An 18,666-nucleotide genomic window follows, 5' to 3' on the forward strand; every position below is an offset into this window, starting at 1 on the left:
CTCTGCATTCTGTTTATGAGAAAACTTAACAAATCAAGAAACACAAAATAGCAATTCTTTCCTGTCTGGTCATTTTGATTGTGCCCCGTCAAGAGTGAAAGTGTCGTCCAGCCCAGTAGTGCTGGGGTTATTGTCTCTTTCTCTCTCGGTGTGTGTGTCTCTCTGTTGCAATGGACTCTGCATTTTATGAGGGTCCATCAGTGAGCTGAACAACTAGCCTCAAGTAATCACCTTCAATCAGTACAAATAATTATCAGCTCACCCCAGTCATCCCAGCCTTTCTCTTCCTGACCCCCACTTTGTTTAATTACCCCCTTTCATCTCTCTCTCCAACCCTGTCTTTTTCTCACTGTCTGAATGCCAGCATAGCTACTCAAGCTTTTTTTGGTTCCTATTGTCTGGCCCTATTGGCTTTCTCACTAATTAGCGCTCCTGTTCTGAGGATAACTCTTGCAGTGAGTAGTATTATTTTTACATTATTAAGAAAGAAAATATAATAGAGCAAACATGTGCCCATAGACAAAACCAAATGCACAATCATGGAGTTTTATGAGCAGTGTGTGAATGAGTGAGAGAGGATGGGTGGGATTACTCACAGCTAAATCTGAGGCCTGTCAGATTACAAAGAGGAACATATGAAGACAGAGACGCACTAAACACGTGTCATTTGCAAGGAATCTCAAAGAAAAACCAAAAGAGGGTAAGTGCAGGAATATGAATCTTTATGTAGTATTGTATAAGGTTATATCAGTATATATATTTTTTTATAAATACTTTGGTTGATTATTAATTATTAAGAATGCCTGTGGACGTGGAGAAGATTATTCAGTTTATCAAACAAGGCGACCAGGACAATGTTCAAACACATCTGGATGATTACAACACTGAGGTAAATACAATTTCAAGCGCAATGCTGAGTTTTAATTAAATATTATAAGATTAATTCTGTGCTTAATATGATCACTGTGCCAGACAGAAAAAAAACTGTTAGAATCTTCTACTACTTCTAGAAGACTCAGATATTAGCAGTTTCCATGACAACAGAACTGGAGTAAACCTGAAGGGTGTTTCTCATTACTTCTCCAGTCATTTTACAGTTTCTGCAGTGTGGTGAAGTTTTAATGTGTCTAGCATTCCCAGAGCCTTCAAATCCTGCCGTCTCTCATATATTTCTCCTTTTAATTCTCCCTTTGGTGTTCACAGAACTCACAATGTTTCTTTTTTGATGTGGAAGAAAGAGAGAGAAGAAAGGTAAATTCTAAAGACTATGCTAATGTTTGTGTGTTTATCTGTCTGCCCTCAATCCGAGGGCACACATGGCTTGGATTAACTCAGCTAATAATGTAAATCTCACTCATCCACCTTCACTTATCTTTATCCCTCACTTCACCCTCATCTCATTCATTCGGTGTATATAATACTCACAAGCATGTTTTTAATCATAATTTCCCTCTTTTTTGTCATATGCTCATTAATCTCGGCTGAACTGAGAACAGCAAAGAGAGCTGGAAGAGGTAAATCTTTCACATGACCTACAGAAAAAGAGCAGGTATTTGCTGTAGATAAATAAAGAAGGGAGTGAGTGGGGAAGAAAAACGAGAGGGGTGGGTAATCTGAAACTAATTTACTCGCCGTCTATCTTACCCTGGGGCACCTGTACATACCGACACCCAGAGCGTCTGTGTCGGATGCGCCTGTAAACTCTTTTGAGCTCATTATTTTGTTGTTATTAAGCACCAATTATTGTGCCGTGTGTCAAAAAGATAATTTATTGGTTCTCATGCATTCACAAGAGCCATTTACACTGTTATACGCTTCATGATGCCCGGGCTCCCAAAATAAAGCTTTTATAAATGAAAAGCTTTTATAATCTCTCTTCTGTGTTGAAGGAATGTACCCAAAGCCTTTAATAGTCTTCAATGAACTTCAATGTTCTGTTGTTTATATGTAAAGATCCAGACCATGGTTTAAATCTGAATCTTCAGTCTTCATTCCTTTCCATATCACCTCTTATTATTGCAAAAGCTTTTTTTTTTTTTTTTTTTTTTTTGTTTGCTTGTTTACCTCTCTTTCTCTTGTCTCTTGTGAATTTGTTTGTTCTTGTCCACTCAGTTCCGCAGGAATAAAGTGAGAGAGTATGTTCCAGACGCTGACTCAGATTTGGACTCTGATGAGAATGAGGATCCAGATCTTGTTCTGCGGAGGGTGAGTCAAACTTCTTTCCCAAACTTTTTTCACAACTTCTATCTATCTATCTATCTATCTATCTATCTATCTATCTATCTATCTATCTATCTATCTATCTATCTATCTATCTATCTATCTATCTATCTATCTATCTATCTATCTATCTATCTATCTATCTATCTATCTATCTATCTTACTCTATCTTCCTTACATTGAAACCGTAACTAAAATTAGAAGGCTTGTCCACCACATATGTTTGGCCATGTTGAATTTAATTATATATTCCCATCAAATACAATACTAAAAATTCAAACCTTTCCATCTTTTTCCTCTCTGTCTCTTCCAGAGGCTTGCTGCAGCTCTGATCTGGTTCATTCGCATGCGGCTGCAGCCAGGAGTTTTGAGGGTGTGTCTGCGAACTCTGCGAATTATCTCGCGTGATCGAAAGGCCTTAGCACCATTGATCACGGACTATGCCATTCTAACTCTTGCTCAACTGGGGGGCATCTCCGCCCTGCCTACCTGGCCTGAAGAAGAGGAGGCTGAGTGGGGCTCCTCCCACAGTGACATCACTCCGGAGAATGAGACAGAGACACATCTGGATAGTAATGGCAGCAATACACAACACCTAACATGCTACAGGGAGGGAGATGATTCAGTCTGTGTCTCTGCAGCCTGTGCTCAACCTTTGGTCAGTGAAGGAGGCTTGCAGTTCAACCTTGTGAATGTGACATCTAACTGTAACATTGGGAGAGAAACACAAAACGACCACCATGAAGAAAACGTGAGGAAAGATGGGGTCTGTGGGCTGTTGACAAGAGGAAAGAGGGATGCTAGAGGAGAGAAGGATGAGGAGGGGGAGGAGGGGTATGATGATGGAGAGGTCTGGAGGAAAGAGGCGATGAAGGCCCTGTGCAATATCATCTACAACAGCCCAAAAGCACAAGAGAGAGCCAGCATCCTGAGGTGTGGCTCAAATTTTTACGTGTGAAGCATTGGCCAAGTACGGTGTCAATAAATATTTCAATATCATTATAGAAAACTCACTCTCTCCGTTTCATTCTCTTGCACTTTCTTTTCTTCAGCAGGTTGCTCCACGGCCTGTCAGAGAGACTTAAAGATGGTATACATTCCTCATCACCTCCAAGCGGTCAGTTTTATGAACTACGACTTCTCTTTCTGTTGACTGCTTTACGGCCTGAGCTTAGGATAGAGCTCCGCCAGGTAACAATCATACATGCACTGTAAAAATTATTCTTTCAAAGTTTATTGGATTGTTGGAGTACACTTTTTTCAGGGTAATGACCGCTTGGTGGACAGAAAGATGGAGCCAGGACTCCCCATTAAAGTTTTTCAAAAATTAAGTGCTGCAATTTAAATATGGGCTATAAAACATGTGAATACTACCATACCATTAATGTATTTGCATATTTTATGTGTATAAAGTCATTTAAACGATCATTATTGATGTACAGAGTCATTTTATAATTTTTACTAAACAGGGGGACGATGGAACATTTAGCTGAACTTTATTTTTTTACTTTAATTCTGTTTGAATTCTGTTTACTTCTATTTTTGTTTAATGCAAATTTTATAAAACAATTTTTGATACTGCAGGGTGTAGACCACCTAGTCATCAAGGCCACAAAAAGGAAAGTGTTAGGCGAGCACAAAACTGCCTGTTCCATTTCTATGGGCATTTCAGAGAATCATTCAATGTGCTCTTCCTGTCAGGAGCGCGGCGTGTCCATGCTGACTGCTGCTCTGGAACAGATTTTGGAAGTGCGCTGGGGTGAAACACACGAGGTGCTGACTGACCTTACAGCACCCCCTGTGTGTAAGGAGGTGACTCAGCGTGCCCTTGAGATTCTCAAGACCCTGTTCAACATTACCTACAGTGTGCACAGACAGGAAGTAGATGAGGTAATTTCTTTAACCCCTAATGACCACAGCTGGGTCATTCCATCATTAACAAAATAGACATAAAGAGCTAAGGAGCTAAGCCATTGCTTATTTTGATATATTTTTTTTTACCTTTTTCTGACATTTCTATATTATAGATGATCAAACATAAAGATAATTGTAATTTATTATGAATAGGATGGAACTGCACAAACCAAACAGCACAAAACTTTGTATATCATCACATATCAATCCAATGCTAATACTAACTGATGCTGTGTTCCAACCCCAAAACCTTTCTGGGGGATGATGTCAATAATAAAAAAAACTGTTAGTTAAACATGAAAAGCACAGAGCCCTGTACAGGGCATGTAGGGAGATAAAAACAAAGATATTCTTAATTCATAACTACAATTTAACTAAACTAAAACGAGTGTTGGGAAGGTTACTTTGGAAATGTAATAGATTACAGATGACAAGTTACCCTATTTAAAATGTTATAAGTATTTCAATTACTTTATTAATGTAACTGATTACATTTGATTACTTTTAGATTGCTTTTTCAAAATTCTAATTTAAAAACAAAATCAAAATTTTTCTAAACAGTTAATCATTTTCAAACATGTAAAGCAGACAGGGTTAACCTTACAGTAGTACTCAACACTGTTTACGGTCACACTTTCAAAATCCGCCATACCTTGAATTAAGATTATAATAATTTAATTTTAAAGCAAAGCCACCACAAAATCAGACTTTAGCACCTCTTTTTACTTTGATATCATTCTGAGGTTAAATACAGATTTAAAATCATAACTAAATAATAGCTATGAGACTGTTTTTGAAATCAAATCTTTGCGTAGAAAATAATCTGGCATCTAACAATGCCTTGGGGAAAAAAAAATAAAGCATATACACAAGCCCAAATAGGAAATAAAGCAGTTATCAAATAAACGTGTGTCCTCTTCTGTGTTCCATAATCCTAAAACATTGGTGTCTCGTATATTAGAGCAGTCAATGCATTTTGGGAAAGAAAGAAATCAAAACTGTATGTGTGTGAAAATATTCAGATGTAACCCCCTTTGTAATCTTTCATAAGTAACTGTAATTTAATTACACATTTTTTTCTCAGTAACTTGTAACAGATTACAATTACATTTATTTTGGGTATCACTTTATTTTAAGGTGTTCTTGTTACACATTTTACATATACTTACTATTATAATAACAATTAAGTATGCATAATTACATGCAAGTAACCCTAAGCCAAATCCTATTTCTAACCTAAACTATATAGTAAGTACATGTAGTTAATTAATATTACTCAGTACTTAAATGTATAATTACACTGTAACAAGGACACCTTAATAAAGTGTAACCTTATTTTGTAATTAAATTACATAATTCTGTTAAATGTAACTAGTTACTCCCCAACACTGGGAATGAATTTGTACAATGTGACCTGACATGAGGAAAGATTTAATGAATGAATGAATGAATAAGTCATGGAAAAGAATTCTTAATTTGATTACACACACACACACACACACACACACTCTCACACACACTCACTCACACACACACACACACACACACACACACATATTTATATATATAAAAATCTATCCTATCCACCATAACAGGTTAAGGTTAAGACAGGGTAAGAATTTAATTTTACTGTCAATGCTTTGGTTCTCCTTCTGCCACAGGAGGCTGGAGCTTTGTATCGTCACCTAGCTGCAGTCCTGCGTCACTGTCTGCTCGTGCCCTGTGAGGGAGAGGATAGAAAAGAGGAGCTGCAAGGGTGAGAGTAAGAATAAAACCATGGTCTTGAGAGGTCTCGTCCTATTGATCTCTGTAACTCTTCTGTGCTGAATATCCACAGACACACAGTGAATGTGCTCTCAGCGCTCCCTCTGCAGTGCCTGGATGTTCTGCTGTCTGTTCGCCTGTCTGAAGGTTCGAAGGAGTCCGGCGGAGTCAACATGGACTGCGTTCACACTCTGCTACTCTTCATGGAGAAGAGACTGGACAGAGTGAGCGCTCTGAACTGTCTAGTGTTCCTGTAGCACAAGAACATGGCACTTGTAAGGCCAAAGTTAAGGGTTCGATTTCCAGGGACTTTATAGACTGGGGTTCAGTTTCCATGACATGCATGTTAAACAGTTAGTTCATCCAAAAATATAAATTCTGTCATCATTTACTCACCTTCATTTTGTTTAAATCAAACTTTTTCTTCATTGGAACATATAAGATATTTTGAGAAATGTTTTGGTCCATACACTGGACGTCAATGTTAACCAAAACTGTTTGTTACCAACACTCTTCAAAATATTCTCTTTTGTGTTCCACAGAAGAAAGGATGTCCACAGGTTTGGAACAACAATTGAAGACAGAATTTACATTTTTAAATTAACTATGCCTGTAACAGGCCAGAGGTTTGTCTTCTTATTAGATGGGGTTTATATATATATAAACTTATAGGCCTAAATAGTTTGCATTTGTACAATTTATTTCATTATAGAATGTTATGTCTTTAAATGTAAATTATACAGGGCCATACGATGAAGGAAAAGTTGGCTCCAGTGTTAAACCTGTTGACTGAGAGCAGCAAAGCACACAGGGAAACTAGGCACTATCTCAGACAGCAGGTACGATTCTCACCTCAAAATTTTGACAATTTCAGTGTGTTTCAAACTGTTCAAACCAAGAACGATAACTATGAAGATAACTACAGCAACAATTACATTAGCGTTCAACTTATTATAAGAGCATGCTGCAGTTATGTTGTCTGTTTGGCTGTCAGTGTTTTTACTATTTATCAGCTGGAAAATTCATTCTGAAAATTATTTTAATTATATTTTTCCTCTTTGCCGTTATCGTTATAGCTGTGGTATGGACTCAAAACTGTAATACTAAAAACTGTATAGTTATTGTTATCCTCATAGTTTTCATCCTTGGTGTGAGTATAGGTGTTACTTTTGGAGCACAACTTGAAACCTTAAGTTTGACACAACATATACTTGTTATTCTCGTGGTTGTGCACCTTGAGCCTGATCCTGTGCTATTTTTGAACAGATCCTGCCTCCACTGAGAAACGTTGAGATGAGGCCTGAACAGGGGAGCACACTGAGGAGCAAACTAGTGCGACTAATGACCCATGTCGACACTGATATCAAACACTGTGCAGCTGAGCTTCTCTTTGTGCTCTGTAAAGAAAATGGTACATATATGCATCTACTGCACCATGTAAAGTGCACTGACATTCATACTTTACATATACCATGATTGCAAATGATTATCATATTCATGTCTCATGGTATGAACATGTTATAATTGAACATGCAGGGAAAAAGTATTTTTGTAGGCCAACCCAGAAGTTAACATCACCCTGCATCCCTTGACAAAAATCAAACATGATTCTTACATGTTTTGTTCATCATGTTAATCGTCACAAATGAACACAGCTTTTATGAATTTTAAAGCCTAAATACAATCGCCAGAAGTAAATGCTGAATGTAGACTATAAACAAACTCCACCACGGTTGCATGACATTAATGTCACCACCACTGTTTTGGAAAACTCTTTCAATCTTTGTTCAAAACATTTTTCTTTAAATTTTGAGACAAAATAGTTTGCAAGATTGCTATTATAAATACAGTAAGGCTGTAAAAGCAGACTAGTGAGTGGATGAACCTTCTTGTTTGGTGTGATGATGTTCAATGTCCCTGACAACCTCAGTTGTTCCATTTAACCTCATGTTAGCAACTGCTTTTTAAAAATCACAAGGGGTATTACTGATGTATTATATATCATTAAAACATGAAAATATCTTGAGCTCATCTTAAGCATAAAACTTATTTCAGGCATTTAACCAAAGACCCATTCAAAAAGCCCATTGCCTTCAGGGCAATGGAACCAGAAGTGCTAAAATGCTAATTCATTTTCTGGTTTCGGCCTACAAAAATGTCATCTGTGCAGCACTCTATTCATAATACGCCTTTCTGTGACATTTAAAACAGAATGGTATTCATGAACTCTTTCTCTCCCAGTGAGCAGGTTTGTGAAGTACACTGGTTACGGTAATGCAGCGGGGCTGCTGGCGGCACGGGGTCTTTTAAACGGCCGCGGCCCCTCTCCTCAACCGCAGTACTCCAGTGACTCTGACTCAGACACGGAGGAGTACAGACAGGCCAAGGACAGGATTAACCCTGTGACGGGACGGGTGGAGGAGGAACAGCCTGATCCAATGGAAGGAATGACTGAAGAAGAGAAAGAGGCCGAGGCGCTCAGACTCATAAATATGTTCAACAGGCTCTCACGGTATGTGTGTCAGAGAGAATCCACCAGAAATCATCACTGATTTTCTGTTCAAAACGTATGTGTAGTGAACAGTTGATCCCCTTATGATATACAGCAGCCTTTATTAATATTACTATTGTTTCATCATTATTATCCTTCCACCACACCCACTCAGGAACAAAATCATTCAGCCAATGGGAGTGACAACAGACGGCGAACTGGCGCCGCTTTGTGGCCAGACGAGGCACAGCGCTGTACAGGAGGAGGAGGAGGAGGAGGAGGAGGAGGAAGATGAGAGTGAAACAGAGCAGTAGTGATGACAAGATGATAATGATGATTAATGAAAGACAGGTGCAAGATATTTTATACGAATGCCTGAACAATAATAATAGCGCAACTAAAAATCATGTAACTTATAAGGAAATAATTTGTTTCATTTAATCAGTTGGTGGATGTAAAAATAAATGCTATCGAGACAGAAAACAGAATAAACGAAGCTCTGTATGATATGTGAAGAAAAAAATAAGGGAGGCAAGAAATAATCATTTATAATGTGCACAAAATAGCGGAGAATGTCATTTCTTTGTAAAAACTCTTGTGAGTCACGATGAGCTAGAAACCGTAAAATAGAAAGCTACTAAGAAGCAAAGGAGAAAGAAAGAGACAAAGAGAGACAGCCATCACTCCAAAGACAGACAGACACTCCTGGAAAATGCTGCTGGTGTTGCCATGGTTATGTTACTATGGTAACAACAGGAAATGCAGTTCTACAGATTCTTTTTTTTCTCGCGCTCTGGCAGGAGTGGAATATTTACCTTGAAGAGAACTGCTGAGGATCAGTCTAACGCTGAATAAAAACACATCCTCAGAGAAATGTTTTCATTTACAAAATGATTAGTAAACTTCGAACCCAAGTACAATATTTAGAGTAGGTTCTTTTTTGACTGTACTGCTTGATTTCCAATGTATTTCCCTCCACGATATCATTCCTACCCGTATAATACCAGCAAGTATATCTAGAACAAATACAATAAATAAATCCAAGGCAGTCTTGTGTGAAAATGCATCATTTTCATAAACTCATTTTTCTTTTCTTTTATTTGCGTTTGTCAAATACAGGAGGATTCATGTACAGATGAGGGACAGGTAGAGAGAGACTGAAGCAACTGTACAATATTTACAGAAGAGAGAAAAAAGCAAACCTCCAAAATAATAATAATAATCGTAGTAAACAACCAACAGATAAAAAAACAAACAGTAAACACAGACATTTTGCACTTTAAAACTATTACATCCCTCTGCGCAGTCGTGTTTTCTTTAAGAAAACGAACAAATACACCTCTTTTTCCGTATTTTCTTTTAAAGAACAAACAGAAAGTTTTTTTGTTGTTATTTTAAATACATTTTTCTTTTGCTCTATTTTTTGACAAAAAAAAGGAACTACACACTGCTTTGACACCGCTCTTTTGTCGGCATCCTATCCGCCTTGTCCTTCAGCTTAGGGGACAGGAAGAATAGGGGGTAACGAGTGGCCCATTTCATGTACACCCTCATAAAACATGAGCATTATTATTCAAAATAATAACAGCAAACCACCCCAGCTTTGGGAGGTAACCATGTATAAATGTCCATGTATAAATAATACAAATCATAATTGTTCATAATACATATTTATATATAAGTGTGTGCATGGAACATAGCATTCAAAGCTCACCTCTGCCAAAACACTGCTGACCAGTGAGGTTTTCAACCCTGTTCCCTTTGGCACTATCTTTATTCGTCTCTGTACAGACAACCGTCTTAACAAAAAAAAAAGCGAAAATGTGTAGTTTTCATACCGTCTCCCTGTGGCTCCCGTCGCAGGGAGCTGACACATAATGAAAGAGAGAGGAATGAAAGCTTTACAAAAACATTTTTATGTTAAAATGCAACAGCTTAAACCGCCAGTGGCTCTTACACATTCTGCAAAGGAAAATCTAATTTTCCTTCAACCTGGAGGTGCACCGGTTTTGTTTGAGAGGAGTTTATCCCTTCTCCAAATAGGACGTGCTTGGAACGTCGACAGCTGGATCTTAAGCCTTGGTGCTGAGCGTCAGCAGTTCAATGAAGGAATTGAACAGAGTCTCTAGCCAGCCCTGGTTGGCCATGCACTGCTGAACCACCTCCTCCTGGCCTGGATCCTCCTCAGCTGCCTGTTCTATGCTGTCCGTCTGAGGAGGGAGAAAGAGAGGCGAGGGCTTTTACAGGCTAATATACGGATACGGTGTTGCATTTCTTAAATAAGCTCATATATCCTCATACCTCTTTTTTACAGTGCAGAAATGTATGATATTTGTAGTGATGGAGAGAGTGATAGAGACTGTATATTCGACAAGTCTCTGTTGACAGCTTCAGGTCCTGGCAAGCAGAGAGAGATGGGGTTACAAGTGAAGAAAAAGAGCTCAGAGATTTCAAGACAGATGTATTATTGGAATTCAATGACCACAAAAAGCTTTTGGACACTTAAAGGGACAATTCACCAAATAACCTGTGTGACTTTCTTTCATGTTTGGAAAGCAAAAGAACATATTCTGAAAAATGAAAATGAAAGTCAAAGGGGTCCAATGTCCACTTTTATTATAGGGACAAAAATATTTAAAACATTCTTCAAAATCTATTCTCATTTTTCAAAATATCTTCATTGCATTATATAACAAAACATCAAATCATTGGCATCTGCAAACAAATGGTGCTTTTTAGCCATTTTTGCTATGATACTTAAATCAAATGGTCCAGAAATCACAGGCTTAATTCATCAAAACAACAACATTTAATCAACTAACATTTAAAAACCATGATTAAAAAAAAAAAATTAATTTGTACTGTCTTTCTTTAAAATCAATGCCTGTTGTTTTGTTTTTTATTTTGTCATATAATGCAATAGAGGTAGTAAATTTAAAAGTTTCATCATGATACAATCTGAAATAAATTCTTACCGAGCAATACAATATTTGCCGATACCTAAAACATGCTGCGATACAGTTACAATTTGATTAATAATTAGATTTAGGGGCCTATGATTGATATAGCTAGATATATATTTTTAGGTATGGCTAAAGTGCCCAAACACTTCTTGCAGTTTCTTACTAAATGGCTTAATTATGTGAGAAACAATTGTGTATACAACATGCCTGCTGTTTGGGAAGGCTCCTTTTGACTCTGTTAAGGGTTTTGCGGTTGTAACTCTCTCCACCCAGGTGCACTTTAACCGCTCCAGAGTCTAGGGGGTCTGCTGTCATTTGAGGGAACATGTGCAGTGCCTCCTACAGAATGGAAAAGAGGCAGAGTGAGAGACCGCCAGACATGTTCCTCAGAAAACACAAATCAAGACGTCTAGAGTACTCAAGAGGAATGCATTTGTGTATCACTGAAAGCCAGTGTCACCTGATGCTGGACACTCATGTTGACCCTTCTTAACAGCCTTCGTTTCTGTTCGTTGAGGATACTGTCAATCTTTCTCATGGGTGGGAGATAAAGCTCATCTGAGGACAAAAGGGGAGGAGCCAGTGGTAATGCATTGGTATTTAGTTACTAAACTGAAAAATAGCATTACTTAAGATTCACATTTATATGATTATAGGATATTTGCACCTTAAGTTTTTCTCTAGTTCATTTTAAATGGTCCTGCAATGTGATAAATAACGTAACTATAAATATTTTATTTCTGTTCAAAGGTTTGGGGTTGGGTTTTGTCATTTTTTTGTTTTGTTTTGTTTTTGAAAGAAAAGCACTGAAACCCCAAATATTTTTATTCTGGAAAATTATAGCTTTTTTCATTTTAGAATTATTTTATGAATTTAAAGTAAGTTTAAAAAAATGCATTTATTTGAAAAGTAAAAAAAAAATTAACTATATAACAGACACTTTTGATCAATTGGCTGCATTCTTGCTGAATAAAAGTATACATTTCTCAAAAAAAGGGTAACTCTTGAACAGATTTAACTAGCAAAAGAATTAGCAAACTGCTGTTTAAAATATTGTTAGATGATTTTTGCAACTTTATCTATAGGCACAGGTTTAATCACTGCTACAATATGTTACTTTTTCAGATATCTTTGCGTTTAGGCCTGATGACATCTTTGGCCTAAAAACATAATTTAATGAAACTTATATTAACAGCCTTCATTAGTCACTGTAACTTTCCACTCCTCTTTTCTAAGCATCTTTTGCTTGTCAGTATTCTTCCAGCCTCACTTCATTGTCCCCTCTCTCTGCCTCCTTTGCTTTATTAAACTCCTCTTTCATTATTCTCTCCATCCTTCTCTCCCTTAATCACTCCACCCAATCCTCTGCACATGCACTTTGTATTTAAGTTAAAGCTGTGTGCTCACCGTTGGTGTCCTCAAGAGCTTGGATCATGTCCGGGTCCAGAGCAGTGCTGACCAGCATCTCTACATAACTGCGGAACATCTCTCTCATGGCCCGACTGTTTATCCCACTCCGTGTGGATACTGAAGATAAAACAGATGCAAAACACATTAAAAACCAGAAGGCACACACCAGAAAATACTTTCACACACACACTTTGACAGCTTGCAAGGACATGCTAAAAGAACTAAATTCAGTGTCCATCATCTCATACAGTGTGCTGGTTTATAGACAGATTATAGCAGGGGTCTACAAACTCGGTCCTGAAGGGCTGGTGTCCTGCAGAGCTTAGCTCCAACTTGCCTCAACACACCTCCCTGGAAGTTTCAAGTATACCTAGTACAGGGCTGTCCAAACTCGGTCCTGGAGGGCCGGTGTCCTGCAGAGTTTAGCTCCAACCCTAATTAAACACAACTGAAGCAGCTAATCAAGCTCTTACTAGGTATACTAGAAACTTCCATGCAGGTGTGTTGAGGCAAGTTGGAGCTAAACTCTGCAGGACACCGGCCCTCCAGGACCGCGTCTGGTGACACCTGGGTTATAGCAATACAATTGTTACCATATTTAAAATTGAACAGTAGTTTGCCGTTACTAGTATGCTGGTTTGAGTCTTTTGAGTTTTGAGTGCCATGACAAACCTTATGTAGAAATACTGTGTTGGAACCACTGTAAAATACTGAATGGTATTAAAAAGTAACACCATGGTATTATGATATATACGGAAAGATTGCAATATTTACATATCATGGTTTTTACTTCAAACCATGGTACCACCATTCAAAAGTTTGTGGTCAGTAAGATTTTATTTTATTTTTTGAAAGAACAGAATTCTTTTATTCAGCGAGGATGTAATACATTTTCAAATGTGACGGTGTACTTTGTTTTACCTTCTATTCATAAAAAAAATCCTGAAAAAAATTAGCATGATTTCCAAAATATCAAGAAATGTCTTTTGAGCACCAACAATCTTTTTGAAGGATCATGTGACACTAAAGACTGGAATAATGTTAGGCTGCTGAAAATTCAGCTTTGCCATCAAATGAATAATTATATATACAGTATAGATATATATATAATTAGATTTTTTTTTTTAATGCAACAATTACATATATATATATATATACATATATATATATATATATATATATATATATATATATATATATATATATACATATATATATATATATATATATTATTAACATTTTTACTGTATTTGTGATCAAATAAATGGATAAGAAACTTCTTTAAAAAATTTTTAAATCTTGCTACCCCAAACTGAAGTTTAAAACCACACACACACACAGTATATTGCACATACGTAGCCAAGCCATACACACCTTCATCCTCACTGGGTGGGTCAGGGGAGGAGTCTGAATCAGATGAAGAGGGCATTTCTTTAAGCCACTTCTTCCTCTTTTTAGGTGGAGGTTCTGCCTTTACTTTCACAGGTCTGCTCCTCGTCCTGTCAACCCTCTTCTCTACAACTCTCTTCTCCTCTTTGACCCTCCCGCGCTCCACAATGGCCGTTCTCCTCTCCAGCTTCTCTTGAGTTTGTCGCTCATGGAGCTTCTTTTCCTTCTCTCGCTCTTTCTCTTTCTCCCTCTCCTTCTCTCGTTGTTTTTCCCTTTCCTTCTCTTTCTCCCTTTCTCTTTGCCTTTCTCTTTCCCTCTCTCTCTCCTTTTGTTTTTCCTTTTCCCTTTCTTTCTCTCTTTGTTTTTCCCTTTCCTTCTCTCGTTCCCTTTCTTTTTGTTTCTCTTTTTCCCTTTCTTTTTGTTTCTCCTTTTCTCTCCTAGATTTCTCAATCTGTTCCCTCTCTCGTTCTCGCTCCCTTTCCTTTTCTCTCTCCTTCTCCTTTTCCCTTTGGTCCCGTTGCTCTTTCTCCCGTTGTCTCTCTCTTTCTTTCTCTCTATCTTCTCGTTCCATGCGAGGTGGAGTCAAGCTACGCACAGGTTGTGGCTTAGGAAGTGACTGGCGTCTGGTAGAAAGGAAAGACATTCATCTTAGCAATGACAATATACTGATAAAATTGACAGTTCAACTGAAATTAAAATTCTGTCATTATTTACTCAGCCTTGTGAAATTATGAGTCAGATGGACTACAACCCGAATTCCAGAAATGTTGGGACGTTTATTAAATTTGAATAAAATGAAAACTAAAAGACTTTCAAAATCACATGAGCCAATATTTTATTCACAATAGAACATAGAGAACATAAAATTTAAACGGAGAAATTTTACACTTTTATCCAGTAAATGAGTCTATTTCAAATTTGATGCCTGCTACAGGTCTCAAAAAAGTTGGCACGGGGGCAACAAAGGGCTGAAAAAGTAAGAAATTTTGAAAAGATTCAGCTGGGAGAACATCTAGCAACAAATTAAGTTAATTGACATCAGGCTTGTAACATGATTAGCTTTAAAAGGGATGTCTTAGAGAGGCAGAGTCTCTCAGAAGTAAAGATGAGCAGAGGCTCTCCAATCTGTGAAAGAGTGCGTAAAAAGATGTGGAATACTTTAAAAACTACATTCCTCAAGGTCAAATTGCAAAGGCTTTGCAAATCTCATCATCTACAGTGCATAACATCATCAAAAGATTCAGAGACTCCGTGCGTAAAGGGACTAGGCCGAACACCTTTGTTGAATGCCCCTGGTCTTCGGGCCCTCAGACGACACTGCATCACTCATCGGCATGATTCTGTCATTGACATTACTAAATGGGCTCAGGAATACTTCCAGAAACCACTGTCAGTAAACACAATCCGCCGTGCCATCTGCAGATGCCAACTAAAGCTCTATCATCAGAAGCGCCGTTGTGTCCTGAGGGCCAAGTCTCATTTAAAACGGACTGTTTCAAAGTGGAAAAGTGTTCTATGGTCAGACGAGTCCAAATTTGACATTCTTGTTGGAAATCACGGACCCGTGTCCTCCGGGCAAAAGTGGAGGGAGACTTTCCAGTGTGTTATCAGCATTCAGTTCAAAGGCCAGCATCTCTGATGGTATGGGGTGCATAAGTGCATAAGGTATGGGCAGCTTGCATGTTTTGGAAGGCACTATGAATGCTGAAAGTACATAAAGGTTTTAGAGCAACATATGCTCCGCTCTAGACAACGTCTATTTCAGCAGGACAATGCAAAACCACATACTGCCGCTATTACAACAGCATGGCTTTGTAGTAGAAGAGTCCGGTGCTGAATTGTCCTGCCTGCAGTCCAGATCTGTCACCTATAGAGAACATTTGGCGCATCATAAAATGAAAAATACGTCAAAGATGACCACGAACTCTTCAGCAGCTGGAAACCTATATTAGGCAAGAATGGGACCAAATTCCAACACCAAAACTCCGAAAACTCATAACCTCGATGCCCAGACGTCTTCAAACTGTTTTGAAAAGAACAGGAAATGCTACACCATGGTAAACATGCCCCGTCCCAACTATTTTGAGACCTGTAGCAGGCATCAAATTTGAAATGAGCTCATTTTGTGCATAAAATTGTAAAATTTCTCAGTTCAAACATTTGTAATATTATCTATTTTCTATTGTAAATAAAATATTGGCTCATGTGTTTTGAAATTCTTTTAATTTTCATTTTATTCACATTTAAAAAATGTCCCAACATTTCCGGAATTCGGGTTGTACATTTCTGGTGCTTTTTAGTGTTTTGTTTTGTTATTTTAATTTTTGACACACATAGGCCACTGTGAACTGTTTTATGAAACAAGCTGTTTGAAGATTATTCAAAAATTCTGCGCTCCACTGAAAAAGCAACAGCATTTAGGTTTTAAAAGCATGAGGGTGATCACAGAACTCTGTGATTGACAGTAACTACTGCATTAACTGCAATATAGCACAGGACCACAGTAGCTGCAGGAGTGCATTTAGAGTGAAATTACCTCAGTGTGAGACTGGGTCGATGCCAGGGTTTCCGCGAGCACACTCGGACATAATCCTTTTTATTCACATTCTCCAAGAATTTGACATATAAACGCTGATAACGCATCTTTGCATCTCCAAAGTAGCCCAAATACTGCCAAAGAGTGACAGAGGACAGATAGCATGAGTTTAAGGAGGTGGTGTAGTGTTACATTTTCATGCAAGCCATCCAATGCATGCTATTAATTCTTATTAAATACAAAAACACACTCACATTACTGGTAGCACAAAACTGCCGCTGTCCATCTTTGATTTCAGGAGCAAACTTCTGCAGCAGAGCTTTCTGGACCCTCCAGATTGGAGGAGGCTCTCGTCCGGTCTGCAGCGCCAGCTGAGAAAAGCCATGAAAACTGAGCATGTAGTTAAATTGGCATTAAATAAAAATTCATTCTTCATATATTTTGTAAATGTATGTTGTAGATTTTATTGTGAATGATTCATCCATGCACATGCTTAATCTTTTGACATAACTGGACCTTCCACAGAAACAACATTTTTCAAATCATTTATTCTGCTTAAACCCAGTCCTAACTCTAAGCATGAATTTTTTACTGTAACGCCTACATCTCAAAATTCAAACAAGCGACAGACCATTGATCTCCAACCCTGCTCCTGGAGAGCTACCGTTCTGAAGACCTCAGCTTCAACCATGTTTGAGCACGCCTGTCTGTAATTTTCAAGTTATCCTGAACACTTTGATTAGCAGGTTCGGGTGTATTTGATTGGGGTTGGAGATAGGGGTGTGTGATATTGATAAAAAAAAATTATATATCAATATTTTCTGGGATTTAATCGATAACGATAATCAGTGTTTTGCTGAGTGTGTTATTGTGCTGGTATCTATTGTGTGGCTGTGTTTTGAATTATTTTTGTAGTCAAAATTGGCCAAAAACAGGTCATGTGGTGTATAAAACGTAAGTCTCTTAATTAACGTCTTGTTTTTTTGAACTGTTGTAAAAAAAAATCTATTTTACATTTGTAATCATGGTAATTTTTGGAGAAAGAAACGACACCCTTTGTGTGATATTGATTAAAGGGGTCATATGATGCAATTTCAAGTTGTCCTTTCTCTTTGGAGTGTTACAAGCTGTTTAAGGATCTCATCTATGCACAAAGTTGCAAAGACTAAAGTCTCAAACCCAGAGATATTCTTTATAAAAGATAAGACTCGTCCACGCCCCCTTAAAACAGCTCATTCAAACACGCCCCCAAATGTCCACGTCATGATGTGGAAATATTTTTGTAATGCCGCCCAAATGTTCACGCAAAGAAAGAAGGTGTGGTTTCAGTAGTGGTGGAAATTTTCGTTCTTTCCAGAGACTCGTTCATTTTTCGTTCGTTCACCAAAATGATTCGTTCAGATTCGTTCACTAATTCGTTCAGTGACCATTTTTCCATATTACACAAATACGTCAGCATGTGCCGTTCAACTAACGTATTTACTTGTTACAAAATAAAAACCGATTTGGCTTCATTAAAAAGTGTGCCCTTCTCATTAAATGAATAAAATAAGTCTAAATAAGTAATCAAAGTCATTACTCTTTTTATCTTTTAAATTACACTCTTTTCGGATGACCAATGCACAAGTGTTTTTTTATTTGTTTGCATACTAGGCTAGTTAACATTTAATTGTTTAGGCAGAGATTTACACGTTCAAATCTGAGATTATGTTAAACGAGGAGTTATTCTGTATGTAAAATATGAATATAAACAAGCGTGCACAGTACGGATACCTGTGCTTTGCATCCGCTTTCTGCTGATTGATGAACTAGATTGACAGAATGGCCGACCTACCCGGTCAACGAACTGGGTATAGCTACCAGTTCGTTCAATTCATTCACGAACGGGAGATCTCTCTCTCGTTCAGACTCAAAACAGAGCCATCTCGGTCAATGATGCTATTATATTCGTTCGTTCGTTCGATCCAACCAATTACATG

The 18,666-nt window shown here is 37.8% G+C and overlaps 2 protein-coding genes across 3 annotated transcripts in view; one reads left to right on the plus strand and one right to left on the minus strand.

Annotated features, from left to right (window-relative positions):
* Positions 1 to 348: 348 nt before the first annotated feature.
* Positions 349 to 10,375, plus strand: LOC306869095 (chaperone Ric-8A-like). Of its 2 annotated transcripts, none has more exons than XM_079415699.1 (14): positions 349 to 700; positions 799 to 889; positions 1,204 to 1,251; positions 1,497 to 1,514; positions 2,113 to 2,205; positions 2,534 to 3,153; positions 3,273 to 3,411; positions 3,922 to 4,110; positions 5,796 to 5,890; positions 5,972 to 6,122; positions 6,642 to 6,737; positions 7,165 to 7,309; positions 8,140 to 8,410; positions 8,565 to 10,375. In XM_079415699.1, the coding sequence occupies exons 2-14, from the start codon at positions 800 to 802 to the stop codon at positions 8,701 to 8,703; spliced, it is 2,094 nt and encodes a 697-aa protein (XP_079271825.1). In that variant the 5' UTR covers positions 349 to 700; position 799; the 3' UTR covers positions 8,704 to 10,375. The 2 variants fall into 2 exon arrangements, with proteins under 2 accessions (XP_079271825.1, XP_079271826.1); XM_079415700.1 differs by having other exon boundaries at positions 617 to 700; positions 3,276 to 3,411.
* LOC306869093 (proline-rich protein 12-like) overlaps positions 9,443 to 18,666 on the minus strand; it is a 28,012-nt gene continuing 18,788 nt past the window's right edge. Inside the window, exons 9-16 of the mRNA XM_079415696.1 lie at positions 16,942 to 17,058; positions 16,688 to 16,821; positions 14,137 to 14,774; positions 12,760 to 12,879; positions 11,813 to 11,910; positions 11,560 to 11,691; positions 10,691 to 10,786; positions 9,443 to 10,599 (exon numbers count right to left, since the gene is read on the minus strand). Coding sequence (XP_079271822.1) covers positions 10,462 to 10,599; positions 10,691 to 10,786; positions 11,560 to 11,691; positions 11,813 to 11,910; positions 12,760 to 12,879; positions 14,137 to 14,774; positions 16,688 to 16,821; positions 16,942 to 17,058 — 1,473 coding nt within the window. The 3' untranslated portion in view covers positions 9,443 to 10,461. The remainder of the gene's footprint in view (positions 10,600 to 10,690; positions 10,787 to 11,559; positions 11,692 to 11,812; positions 11,911 to 12,759; positions 12,880 to 14,136; positions 14,775 to 16,687; positions 16,822 to 16,941; positions 17,059 to 18,666) is intronic.

Source organism: Barbus barbus (assembly GCF_936440315.1).
Source record: "Barbus barbus genome assembly, chromosome: 4".
Lineage (NCBI taxonomy): Eukaryota > Metazoa > Chordata > Actinopteri > Cypriniformes > Cyprinidae > Barbus > Barbus barbus.

What these genes read in the sequence shown, in the direction of transcription:
- LOC306869095 (XM_079415699.1), top strand. Translation starts at nt 800, where the DNA reads ATGCCTGTGGACGTGGAGAAGATTATTCAGTTTATCAAACAAGGCGAC. An exon ending in TTAGGATAGAGCTCCGCCAG is followed by an intron (nt 3,412 to 3,921) that starts GTAACAATCATA and finishes TCTTCCTGTCAG; the next exon opens with GAGCGCGGCGTGTCCATGCT. An exon ending in AGAAAAGAGGAGCTGCAAGG is followed by an intron (nt 5,891 to 5,971) that starts GTGAGAGTAAGA and finishes GAATATCCACAG; the next exon opens with ACACACAGTGAATGTGCTCT.